Source organism: Oryctolagus cuniculus, chromosome 14 (assembly GCF_964237555.1).
Source record: "Oryctolagus cuniculus chromosome 14, mOryCun1.1, whole genome shotgun sequence".
Lineage (NCBI taxonomy): Eukaryota > Metazoa > Chordata > Mammalia > Lagomorpha > Leporidae > Oryctolagus > Oryctolagus cuniculus.
In genome coordinates, this window is record NC_091445.1 from 53,848,525 (window position 1) to 53,862,998 (window position 14,474).

Genomic DNA, 14,474 nt, shown 5'->3' on the forward strand with positions numbered 1-14,474 from the left:
CTTAGAAATGCAATATCTAATCATCTTTACAATTCTCTAGGATTATTAACATAATTTATTTTCTATACGCTAAGATCTAATACTTCCATATAACCTATTTTGTCATTGGTATAATATGTTAGAGATTATGGAATAATTGCTAATTGCAGTTTGATCTTTAGAATGTTTTATAAGAAACTTGTATACATGCAGGTTAATTGCTTTTTTCACATCCGATTAGTTATTAGGTTATTACCATCCATGTATAAATTTGTTATTCCATCCCACACATTTAGAATTGGAAATCAAATGATTTTCAAAATTCCATGTGGAAACAAAAATTGTAAGAATTTCTACACATTGAGTATTTTTACAATATTTTCTTTCAAAAATAATTTAACAGTTTTATCTTGAGATTGCCCCTTGCTTATCACAAATATGACAACTTATTTTAAGTCTTTGGAATAAATCATGGTCCTATTTTTCTGTCTACTTAGAATTATAATTATGCTCACCTAGGTTGGATCCTCTGGAAAGAGTTGACATGTAGGATTATGCAGATTATTCAGAATGCCCTTGAGAGACAAAATTCACATCTTTAGAGAAATTGAGCAGTGTGATGACTGAACAGCTACCAGACATGCATTAAGTACATTTTATAATGAAACACCATGCTGGAGTTTGCTTTCAGGTTTTAGGGGAAAATTCTTATGGAATCTCTGGAAGTAGAATAACCACAGAGGCATCTTTTCTTCTGAGTGAGCATGGGACACCATTGGCTAAGTCTGTTCAGGGCTTGTGGAGAATAATAGGGTGGGCCTGTGTGTATCTCCTTCCATTTATTTTGAAATCTTGCTTTAATTATTGCCCATGAATTTCGATGATGCTTCACATACTGGGCTTTCCTGGTCAATTGGGCTTACTTCAATAATGATTACGCTATAGTAACTTTCAAAAACAATGCAAACAAGTGAATCAAGTTATGTATTCTAGAGCCAAGATATTTTTGTTTGTTTGAGTCCTTAATTTTCAATTTTGCTGTGTGAGAGAATAACTCTAATTTCTGTTCTTTTGTTTCCTCAGTTATGGAATAAGGATTATAATGATAACAATATCATAGTGTTTTCAGGTGGAATAAATGAATGTACAAATGATGCTTTACATTAAGGTCATTCAGTTAACATTAGTTTTGTTGTATAGAGTGTTGTGGAGGTGTATATGATTTATGTTAGGCTCATAAAAGAAAATCCTCTTGGTGATTTTCTCTTTTTTTTTTTCTCTCCAGATCAGTTTTCTATGATTCAGGGGTTTGTTGTTTGTTGATCTTTTCCAAGCTGAAGAATGCTAAAGTCAATAGATTGCATCACAGGACTTCCTTGTCTTTTTAATTTCCCTTAGAGTTTAGTCATTGGAAACCAGTAGAAGTAGATAAAAGGACAGAAGGAGAAGAGGTCAATATATTGTTAGTTCTCATTTCTTACCATTAGTATGGTATTATCTAATCAAAATGCATTTTTGAAACATTAACTTTAGCTTAAAATGATAATGTGTATGTGTGCACATGTGTGTATGTGTATTTGATTCTTTCCTGTTGGAACATTCGAAATGCTATACTGTCTCCAAGAAGTGTCTAAAAAGCTTCAATTGTATAATTACAGAATCCTTTCTGCTTCCATGCAGTTAACAGTCATATTGTGAGTGTGTGTGTGTGTGTGCACGCCTATTTCATTTCATGGCAAGCACTTTCAGAAATGAAGATTTCTCCTTTGGCTATGTATATTTTTAAGGTAATTAGGGAAGATAAACAATCGACAATTCCAAAATTAAAAATGGTAAAATAAAAAAAAAGTATACAAATATGATAGGCAAGATACATGAGGGAATGGCATGCATTCTTTTTCATTATTTAATGTTTCCATGGCTACATTTTTTTCTTATAAATGTGCATTGTTTGGTTTTATACTCATGGTGCTCATTTGTCTAGAAAGATGATTGCTCTAAGAACACATGAGAACATTTCTGTACACATGACTCCTTACATCATTGTCATTTCAGTTCTCAATAGATTAAATTTAACTCATTTCTATGGTTAATTTTCTTGTACTTGGGATTTAATTTTAAATTAAACTTTAATGAAGTAGTCTCTATTTCCCCATAAATTGAAGAGGCTTAAGGATGAACTTTCTTTTTTTAACCCTCTGAATAGACTTTTACTTCTACTTGAAAATAAAACTTCCCTATGAGATTTGTAAAGCATTTTTTAGCTTGGAGCTTTCCTTTTTGATCACCTGCATTTATTGCTTTTCCTCTTGCGCCCTTCATATAAATCTGCAAAAAGAGCTTTTCCATCAAAGATGAGTAGAATTGCCTAATCTTAAATTCTTCTCCTTGATCCCAATACACAAATGTGTTTCTTGCTGCATTTGCAGAAATTTAATAAAATAGATGCCTAAATTTAAGTACACATTTGTTTTTCCTTTGAGATATTATTTTATTTGTAGGCTTCTGCTGCCTGGTGACATGCATATTTATTCATAAATGGAAGATGAATAAAGTATTTAGAGGAGAGACGAAGCATATTGCAAACTACTGAAAATAGCAACAAATCAAGCTAATCAATTAATTTCTCATATACGAGCTAACAGCAAGCAGTTTGGCTAAATTAGCTTCACTAAATTAGAGATTTTTAAATAAAATTTAGAAATTCAGATCACTCTTACATTTAACACAGATTTGCATTTAAATATCTAACATTGTTTCTAAATTATTTGTTATTCAGCAAGCAAAACTAATGGTTATGGCATTGAAGTTTTAATGAATAAAGGTTGAGAATATTTAATATAATTTCACGATAATAAGTCTGCAAGTAGATTAATAATGAAAAATGCAGAATACGATCTTTCATTATAGCTGCAAGGTTAAGGAATTAATTTTACAGACCATGAAATGGAAATAACTTCCCTACCATGTTATTAACCAGTGCTTAGATCAGTATAATCAACTCTCTTATCCAGAGCATGTCTATTCTCTTATTTAGCTGGACTAGATCGGCATTTCCATCAGTTCATTAGGTTAATATAATTCAATAAATAATATCCAAGTAAGAACTAGATAGTATTATGTGATTATTTCTTGATAAGATGCCTTATTTCATTAAGTGAATACATCAACAGATCTGAAGCTGAAAACAAGACTGAATTTGTTAGCTACATTTTTTACAAGCTGGGAACTCCATTAGCATGCTGCCATCAATACAGAAAGCAATCGTTCACCAGAAAAATAAAAGAATATTTAGAATACAATATGCTTCCTAAGTAGAGCTTCCTAAGTAGAATTGAATGATGAGTTGTGATTCAGAGTATGATTTTTCTATAAAATTAAAATTTGAATTTGCAAGGATGCATACATAATATATGCAAATAACCTCCCAAATGTTCAAAATATATTGTTTTATAGATTTAAGCAATGATAGGGAAGCATGTATGAACTCCCATTTGGCAAAACATCCCTCTGGTATTACCACGACAATATTTGGAGCCTTAAGTCACTGACGAGATCTCTCAACACTCTAGGAAATATTTGCATTTTGACAAATTTAAAGCCTTTCTTTAAATGAGTAGATTATGTAGGACGGAGGAAGGGCTGTCCTAGTGCTACACTGGCTCATCTCTGTGATTTAATTGAATACTCTTGTCATAAAAAAACAACAGCAGCAGAAAAAATATTAACATTTTATTCAATGTCCAGAGAAAAAAGTGTCAGGGTTAGTTAAGTATGGTCCATTCTTTATTCTTTCATCTCCTTAGACAGAAGATGTTCTCTAGTTCAAAGGTGTCTTTGTGATGAATGTATCTAACAATAAGTCTGATGTTCCATATTCTTTCCTGGGATTATAGTTAGTTGGATCCTGAAGATAATTAGAAAGCAGGTGGCTATAAGGCTTTGGGTTGGGACAATTAACAGGATGCAGATGTCATCAACCTAGATACAGCAAATTGAAAATAGGAAAATTTAGGAGTGAAAATTCTTACTTAAAAATTTGTACCTGATACTTTAAAAAAATCTATTTGAATGGAAATTTAGAATAGAAAGTTTTAAATATGTTTGGACTGTTAAAATTTAAACACCTAAGAATAATTGTGTGTTAATCACAGAGTTCAACCAATAGCACTAGAACAAAATAAAGAGAAAATACTAAAATGGATAAAGTATTACATTGTACATCAACAGGCAGGACAAGAGCTGATCAAGTCACTATTTCTCATAGTGTCCATTTCACTTCAACAGGTTTCCCCTTTGGTGCTCTGTTAGTTGTCACTGATCAGGGAGAACATATGATATTTGTCCCTTTGGGACTGGCTTAATTCACTCAGCATAATGTTTTCCAGATTCCTCCATCTTGTTGCAAATGGCCGGATTTCGTTGTTTTTGACTGCTGTGTAGTATTCTATAGAGTAAATGTCCGATTGTTATAAACAAATGAAAATGGGGGGTATGAATTTGGGAACTTTCAATCTATAAATGCTAACTTTAGTGTAGATATACATACAGCTATAGATAGTAATTGGGGAAGAAGTAAAAAATACCAAGGGTCAGAATTCAAAAGAAAAAGAAAAAAGAGTTCCAGGTTTTAAGCACTAAGAAATACACATTTCAAAAGGACAGAATAAATTAGTAAAGAGAAAAGTGCAATGAAGCAATGAAGAAGACATTTTTTCTTTTTTTTCCTTAGATCAAGCTGGAAGGAATGATCAACATTGGCCACTAGTTAAGAATTGCTATTGCTTTCTACACTTGTTGGTTTTCTTATGTTGTTTTTGTCAATGTTATTTTATTTTCTTCTAGATTTGATATCTAAGTCATTGGAATTCATCAATGTGACTGGGAGCAGGACTGGATGGAATACTCCATGGGAAAAAAATCAGATGGAAACATAGACATGTTATTCTGAAAATTAGTGAACCTTATATAAAATATAAAAATACCTCAAGGCCGGCGCTGCGGCTCACTAGGCTAATGCTCCACCTGCGGCACCTGCACACTGGGTTCTACTCCCAGTGGGGAGCCGGATTCTGTCACGGTTGTTCCTCTTCCAGTCCAATTCTCTGCTGAGGCCGGGGAGGGCAGTGGAGGATGGCCCAGGTGCTTGGGCCCTGCGCCAGCGTGGGAGACCAGGAGGGGGCGCCTGGTTCCTGGCTTCGGACCCGCACAGCACGCCAACCGTTGCCAGCATTTGGGGAGTGAACCAACTAAAGGAAGACCTTTCTCTCTGTCTCTGTCTCTCTCACTTTCTAACTCTGCCTGTAAAAAAACAAAAACAAAAACAAAAAACAAACAAAAAAAAACTTCAAAAATATTTTAGTTCAAAGACTTTTGAAATCAGTTCATACCTTTTTAGTACATTAAAATTTATTTGAATGTTTCAAATCATTAATTGTCCAGTATTTTTTTCTTAAACTAAGTCTTTGATATGTGTTAGCTACTGGCAATAAAGTTAATGAGTTAATTTTAGATTTTAAAAATTTCACAACTGGTATAAAAACTGACTCACAGATCAATGGAACAGAAAAGGGAGCCAAGTACTGAAGTGAAGTACATGCAGCCAACTAATTTTTGACAAAAGTTCTCAGAAGACACATTGGAGTAAAGATAATCTCTTCAACTACTGATATTTGGAAAACTGCATGTATTATGCAGAAGAATGAAATTAATTCTATACTTCTTGTTAAGCACAAATATTAACTCAAGAAGGGTCAAAGACTTAAATTTAAAACCTGTGACTATGAAGGTACTTGAAGAAAATACAGGAGAAATACTCTAAGACATTGGGATAGATGACAATTTCCTGAATAAGAACTCTAAAGAACAAGCAAGAAAAGTAGAACTAGACAAATGGATTTATATCAAATGCAGTCTTCTGCACAGCAAAGGAAACAATCAACAAGGTTGAGACATCTAACAGAATGAGAAAAAGTATTTGCGAGCTACTTATCTAAGAATAGATTAATATCCAGAATATATCAGAAACTTAACAACAAAAAATAATTAATTCAGTTAAGAAATGGGCAATGGATCTCTGCAGAGAGTTCTTGAAAGAAAAAATATAAAGGACTGTCAAATATATTAAAATATGCTCAACATCACTAGCTGTCAGATAAAAGCAAATAAAAACCACAATGAGATATCTTACTCCTGTCAGAGTAGTTATTATCCAAAAGACAAAACGTAACAAATGCTGGCAAGGTTATGGAGAAGGAGGAACACTTATACACTGTTGGTGGGAATGTAAATTAGTCCAGTCACTGTGGAAAACAATATGGAGATTTCCTCAAAAAAGTAGAAATAAACTTGCCAGATGATTCAGCAATCTAACTTCTGGGTATATACCCAAGACGAAAACACATTGTGTGAGAGAGATACCTGCGCACCATGTTACAGTAGCATTCTTCACAGTAACCAAAATATGGAATCAACCAAGGTGTCCATCATCAGATGAATCAATAAAGAAAATATGGTATACACACACAATGGAATATTATCCAGCTAATAAAAAGGATGGAATTTTACCATTTGCAACAAATGGATGAACCTGGAGGACATCAATTTGAATGAAATAAGATGCACACAGAAAGACAAAAGCCACGTGTTCTCCCTTACTTGTGAAAGCTAAATTTTTTTAAAAAGAAAACAAAAACAAAAACAAAAACAAAGAGAAATGTCTGTGTGTATCAGTACTGCTGCAAGTATACTTTTGTCAAATGTTGTTTCATACATTTGTCAGATTAATTGTTAAGAATGTTATACTACTGTTGTTTTAAAGATCTGTGATAACTTTGAAACTTACCATATATAGGTTAAATAGTCATTTTTCTATTTGACAGTTGTTTATATCCATTACTTACATTCTCATTAAACTAGGGTCTTTTGCATTTTATTTGCTCAACTATTTAACGGAATATGAAGCCCTTGCTTGCCATACAAATTGAAGACTTGAGCTGCAAAAGTGAAGGCCATGGTGGGGGGGTTGGGGAGTGCTGTGGTATAGGGGGTAAAGCTGCTGCCTGCAGTGTCGGTTGCTTCACTTCTGAACCAGCTCTCTGCTGTGGCCTGGGAAAGCAGTAGAAGATGGCCCAAGTCCCTGGGCCTCTGCACCTGCGTGGGAGACCCAGAAGAAGCTCCTGGCTCTTGACTTCAGATCAGCACAGCTACAGCCGTTGCAGCCAACTGGGGAGTGAACCAGCAGATGAAAGACCTCTCTCTTTCTCTCTCTCTCTCTCTCTCTCTCCCTCTCTCTCTCTCTGCCTTTCTTACTCTCTGTGCATGACTTTGACTTTCAAATAAATAGATAAATCTTAAAAAAAAGTGAAGGGGAGAAGGGGAAAAAGGAGAGGGAGGGAGGATGAAAAGAAGAGACATGGAAGGAGTGAGAAATGAAATAGTTTCAGAATAGTGTCTGTGTTCTAGATGGAACTTGTTAAAAACTAAAAAAACTTAATATGTAAAGCATAAAAACAAGTAATTACCTATGTGCAACTTGGTAACTATCTGATGTTTAAATGGTCTTGGTAACAGAACAAAGTCAAATTTCTCCTATATAAATTCTGCATAGTAATCACCGTGAGTATGCTGGAGAATAGTCAACATTTTTGGTTCAGGTTTAATTCTCCAGGCCCAATCAAGGCAAATTTTCTATGTCAGTCTCTCACAGATTTAAAAATTATTATTATGTACTAGTCTTCCTCTCTATTCTTTTCCATGCCTTACTTTGTATACTTTCTGTTTTCTAAACATTCTCAATAACTAATAAATCATCATATCTTTTTAGGTTTTAGTGCCATCTTTAGCTATTTCAAAATTTTCTCAAATGCAATGGCTTTGATTTTCCTCAATTAAATAACCTATTTAAAATTCTTTTTTAAAAATATTTTTTATTTATTTAACAGGTATAGTTATAGACAGTGAGAGAGAAAGACAGAGAGAAAGGTCTTCTTTCCGTTGGTTCACTCCCCCAAATGGCCACTATGGCCGGTGCTACGCCGATCCGAAGCCAGGAGCCAGGTGCTTCTTTCTGGTCTTCCATGTGGGTGCAGGGGCACAAGCATTTGGGCCATCCTCCACTACCTTCTCTGGCCACAGCAGAGAGCTGGACTGGAACAGAAGCAGCAGAGACTAGAACCCGACACCCATATAGGATGCCAGTGCCGCAAGTGGAGGATTAACCAAGTGAGCCACGGCACTGGCCCCTAAAAACTTCTAGTCTGTAAGTTCAAATTTTAAATGCTGGGGCCGGCACTGTGACGCAGCAGGTTAAGAACCCCAGCCTGCAGTGCCAGCATCCCATATGGGTGCCAGTTTGAGTCCTAGCTACCTCCTATTGCCTGGGAAAGCAGTAGAAGATGGCCCAAGTCCTTGGGCCTCTGTGCCCGCGTGGGAGACCCGGAAGAAACTCCTGGCTTCTGGTTTCTGGCTTCACATCAGCTCAGCTCTGGCCTTTGCAGTCATTTGGGGAGTAAACCAGTGGAATGAAAGACCTCTCCCTCTCTCTGCCTCTCCTTCTCTCTCTCTGTAACTCTGACTTTCAAATAAATAAAAATAATTCAAAAAAAAAAACACCCAAATTTTAAATGTTACCCAGAGAGTTAAATGTTACCCATATGTTCCCTGAGGCTAATTATGGAGAAAAAACAGAACTATGATTTCTCGTTTAGAGAAATATACTATTGATGAAAAAAGAGTCATTCAGTTTTTTTTTTTTAATCTATGTAACATTACTGACACACGTTTTATTCTCAGATACAATCCACTGGCTGATCCCACAGTAAAGACTTGCATCAAACTTAAAGTTTATTATCCACAAATACATATATTTATATGTATATATAATGTTAGATATTCCAAATGTGTCTCATACTTTATTAATGTGTAGTCAGACATCAGAAGTTCAATAGACATTTATCCAATATTTAAGTGATTGTAACAAGAAAAGAACAATTTGTACCAAACTCTTTTAAAATGCTAGTACGTTCTAGTTTCAGATCCCATGCAGTGATTTCTTAACTACATTTTCCCTGAGTAAATCATGTTTTACATTAAAAAATGCAAAACATTCTGTTATAAGTGAGATCATAACTGTTCATAGGAATTACATCCAATGAAGTTTGTTTTATAAATACTAGTTTATTTCATAAAAATATAAAAATATAAATATACATTTATAAAAATATGAATGAATTAACACAAAGACATTCTTCAACTAAATAAATATGGCAGTAATAGTCATTCCTATTTCATTAGGGATATATAATATTCATATTAATTTACAAAGTAGTTGCACAATATGTAATTTTATAGTCAAGGTGACTCAAAGTTAAGAAAAAATTTATAAAGTTCTTATACCTAAGTAAAGGCACAAAAAGCCTTTTAAGTACTGTGTGGATTATTGATATAATATTGTTTCCTTCCGAGATTGTTAGGCAAAGAGGGTGAATTGATTATTATTAATTTTTAATCTATGTCAATCGTATTCATTCACGGAAACTTACTGATTAAGCAAACCCTTACTAAGACAACACCTACGTATTGTTTTAATTTTGATTTCTGAAAAGTTTCCTCCAAGGAAGAGAATGCAGGCCACTCAGTCTAGTAACAAAGACAGTACTTCCACTAATGTTGATCAAGTCATAGGACAATCCTAGTCTCGATCACTGTCATCACCCCCATACATATCAGCCAGTTTTTTAAACCGAGGCCCCCAGTCACTGAGGTAATCATAATCCTGGTTACCATCGGCTGTGAGTGATTCTAAAGAGCTGAGGGAACCCGCTATGGAATCATTCCCTTCATAGGCATAAGTTGCCAGTGAATCATAAGGAGGTGCACTTGGATCTGAGTCATTTTCTTTTAATCTTCGATGGATAAAATCTTGTACATCAATATTTTCCCACAGAGGCACAGTCCTCCGTATCTGAAAAATAGTTTCGGGCATTACATCCCTTCTCAGTTTACTGTCTTCCCGTGCTTCTGGGTTCCTCAGTGTGCCAATGTCAAAAGCTTGAGTGTCTTCTTCCCCACCGCCTTCATCATTGTAGGTTACAATGTTGTCTCGGACATCATCCTTGGATATTATCAGAGGTTCCTTTTTTCGTTGCCTCTTCAATGCAGCAAACAGCACAACCAAAACTGTTAACAAAAAGTTGAGAAAATAATGAGTGTCCAACATTCAGGATAAAATATATCTTGTGTGTTATAGGAGGCATACTATATGTATCCTGTACAAATACAGCGTGCCTTGTGCCAGTGATTGAATGAACCACAGTGGTAAAGGAGCAGATATTACAAATGTCATTAATTTCCTTTCAAGACTTATTACGCTGGCAGCCTTGGGCATTAAAAAGGCTTTGTTCAATTATAATTATTGCATTTAGCCAACTGCAATTACCTGACACCTTAGTACTCCCAAATGCACCTTTGTTTCAAAATACAAAAATGCCAAAGTGCCAATAATGATTATCACAAGAAAAACTGAACTACTGAGTATTTTCTTAATAACTCAAGTAGATACATTCAAAACACTTCTCATGCAGAGATTCATTATATATGTACTATCTGTGCATCCATATAGTGTGTATACATGATGATATGTGCATGTATGCATGATTTACATATATGTATAAATATATATGATGTACATATTTAATACCCATGAATATCTTATATCAATTTCTTTTTTTTTTTTTGACAGGTAGAGTGGACAGTGAGAGAGAAAGACAGAGAGAAAGGTCTTCCTTTTGCCGTTGGTTCACCCTCCAATGGCCGCCGCGGCCGGCGCACCGCGCCTATCCAAAGGCAGGGGCCAGGTGCTTATCTTGGTCTCCCATGGGGTGCAGGGCCCAAGCACTTGGGCCATCCTCCACTGCACTCCCTGGCCACAGCAGAGAGCTGGCCTGGAAGAGGGGCAACCGGGACAGAATCCGGCGCCGCAACCGGGACTAGAACCTGGTGTGCCGGCAACGCAAGGTGGAGGATTAGCCTACTGAGCCACGGTGCTGGCCTTATATCAATTTCACTAAATTCATTTAGTAACTCTGTTTTGAAAACCTGCCTTAAAAATCTGAAACATGACTCAAAGTAATGAAATAAATTGTACTCACATTTGCATTCAATTGGTATTCTTACAAATCATTTTAGATACCATCATATTAATGAGGACTTCCTTGACTTACACATTTTCATTTGTGGTTTTGGTTGGCAATGTTAATTATATTTGCTTTATGTTGCTAATTTTTTTAGTTTTAATTGTTAAACATTAGTTTAATAAAATTATTTCATAATTTCATTTTATTTGGTACTTTTGATTATAGGTTGGAAATGACCAATGAGAAATGTATGACACATGGAAGTAAAGATTAATCCAAGTTGGCATTACTGTCTTTTTATTAAACCTAATTTAAAAAATATTTCGATTAGCATTTAATTGAACATATCCATGGCTTGTAGTGTGATAAATTGATGGTTGATTCAACTAGGCATGATTAAAAAGATATGATTAAAATATGATAGACTTTTATCTTTTTAAACATTTAAAAATTTTTTGTTCAACAATAATTGCACATATTTATGAAATATAGTGGGATATTTCAATAAAGGTACAAAATATGCATTCATCAAAGCTGTATCATTTTTATTGTTTACATGTTCATGGATTTCCCAACATATAGAAAATTTTCTAGTTTCTTGTTATAATATTGGATTTGTTATGCATATATTTGACAACTAACCTTTTTAAAATATCTATTTAACTTATTTATTTGAAAGAGAGAGAGACAGAAAGAGAGAAGTCTTCCATCCCTGTTTGAGTCCTCAAAATGATTATAATACATGGGTCTGAGCCAGGCTGAAGCCTAGAGCAAGTAATTCCATCTTGTTATACGTGGATGGCAGGGACCCAAGTAATTGCTCCATCTTCCTCTGCCTCCCCCAACTTAATAGCAGGTAGCAGGATTGAAATCAAAGTAGCAGAGACTTGAATCAGCACTCTGATTTGGGATGGCCACATAGGCAGCAGTGCCAGAGGCAGGAGTGGTTTAACTCTACCACAATGCTGGCCATAAACGTTAGCCTTTTTTGTAATAGATATATATAGAAAACACCAAAACTTATTCTGAAAAACATATATTTTCCAAAATATAAGTTTCCTATTGAAAATGAGCTAAATCTCTAGTTTTATATATAAGCGAAGTACAAATTAATTAAAGAAAAATTTTCCAGAAAACATATATTACTGGGAAAAATAAGATCTGTGACTCCTTTTTTTAGGACACTTACATTTTTAATTTTTAACAATTTTATCACTTTATCAATATCATTTATAATTCCTTGAGAAGAGAAAATGCTAGCTCTAAAATTATTATTCCCTTCCTCAATCTCTATATGGATGTTACACAAAGTAAACTCTTCCTGCATTGAGACTACATTTTTACATGGACTTTGCAGCTTCTGCAACTACACTAAAAGACTTGCCCAGTGTTATTTTCTTATTGGTCATAGACATTCTCCTGCTCTTTCTAATAATAAAAGGAATTTTAGAGATCTTCAGTTAATCTCCACACAACACTTTCTGGATGCTCAGATGTATTCAGGGGTAGGATCATTTTAGAGATTTTTTTTAAGAAGCTATTCCAGAAAAATAAGATACACACGTATTCTTTATTAAAAGAAGAACAGAAGTACATCATAGATCTGACATCTACCAAACTTGTGTCATGCACTACAAATCAAAACTGCCATTAAGTGTATTGATTTGATTAATTTGTCCATTCTTTATTTTTTTATTAAAAAACAATGTTTTAAGGGCTCCTTAACTAATTAATGTTTATCCCCACAAATGGAGCTGAGAGCATGTTCAGTGCTTTTTCTGTTCTGTCCAGTGAGAACTGTCTGCTCCATTCTCGAGAGTGAAGTTACCAATCTCAGGTACACGTGGATGGAATTCAGAGACTACAGTAGATAATGACAAATAAAATTCACTGTTTTTGTCTAATTTAGAACTTGAATGTACCATCTATTTCCCTTATAAATATCAGAATTATCTGCAACACAGAAGAGTGTGTGTAACCATTTCACCAATAGAAATCATACTTTATATTAGATTATGACTGGCCTAGAACAGCATATATCACTGAAGACGCAAACATTTTGCTTTTGGTTTAATTCACATGAATGTATTTCCTTATTGCCTTATATATTTTATTCTGATAAATTTAAAGTATTGTTTTGAGTAGATCCATAAGCTTCATCAGTCTGCCAAAGTTATTCCAAGAAGAAAAAAAAAAGTTAAAAAAACAATGCCATAGGTTTTAACCCCTCATTTTGCCTTAGAAAATGGATGTAAACTAAGATTCTCTAGATGTAGCAGAGTAGTTCTAAACTGTTGCCCAGGCTGTATCACAGCCTTGCAATGAACAAACTGTGCTGACCATAGTGATGCACTATGCCAAGCAATTACTATAAAGACTCAAAGTAGCAGCAAAAATGCTTTAGTATCTTTGATAACAAAATTTTCTGGATTAGAAGCAATTTTAAATAAAATGATATAAAAGCAGTCTATATTTAGGCAATAAACTGGCCAGATGAAAAGTAAAATAATAAAGAAAGAGAAGAAATAAAGAAAAAAGGGAAGGGAACAGAAAGGAAGGGGAGAGGAGGGGAGGGGAGGGGAGGGGAGGGAAGGGAAGGGGAGGGGAGGGGAGGGAAGGGAAGTAGGAAGGAAGGTGGTAGTCTATTGAGAATAAAGAAGAAATCTTACAGAATTTCTGTGTAAGTAAAATGTTATCAAATTTATTTGATGTTAGACATTTAAATTGTTTCAGCGAGTTCTTTTGTTTCCCATGTTTACATGAATTTTTGGATGTATATGAGAAAAATATAGAAATTTAAAAACCAAATCACAACATCCATATTTTCATTTTGTTCTAAATTAGGAAAGCAGAACAAAAACAGCATGAAATCAGTAGCCCAATAAAGAAAGGATAAATCAAATTGTAATCTCCACAAAATTACAAGACGATCTTACAGAAGAGATGAACTTTCCAGTAGCAGATGGAGCTGGGACCTGCTGCTGCTGCTGTGGTAGTGTGTGTAATCTGAACCACTCTGAGAAAATGTTTTCCTAAATTGTTGGATCACCTTAACTGAGACAAATGTTTTCCCGTCACTTTCATCAATTCCCCACTGAAGTCCTGCAAGAATTTCCAGCCAAAGGGATTTCATCCAGAGAGCTTGAAAGGATTTGTGGTGAAAAAGAGCCAGCACATAGGAGCATTAGAACATAAATTTGGCTAGCTCTTTTGCCCTAAGCATAACATTTTGGATGAATATTTGATGGGAACAATTTTTTGGAATGTTCTGCAGTGAAACCACTGTTTAATTGAATTAAATCGTTGTCCTTTTAGTGCATGCATAAATAAAACATTTGCTATTGGAAGCATGACTTTATT

General features: G+C 34.6%; 1 protein-coding gene across 1 annotated transcript in view; it reads right to left on the minus strand.

The window, feature by feature from the left end:
* Positions 1 to 8,231: 8,231 nt before the first annotated feature.
* The window catches only part of CDH9 (cadherin 9), a 148,987-nt gene continuing 142,744 nt past the window's right edge, over positions 8,232 to 14,474 (minus strand). The window contains exon 12 of the mRNA XM_002714092.5: positions 8,232 to 10,158. Coding sequence (XP_002714138.2) covers positions 9,671 to 10,158 — 488 coding nt within the window. The 3' untranslated portion in view covers positions 8,232 to 9,670. The remainder of the gene's footprint in view (positions 10,159 to 14,474) is intronic.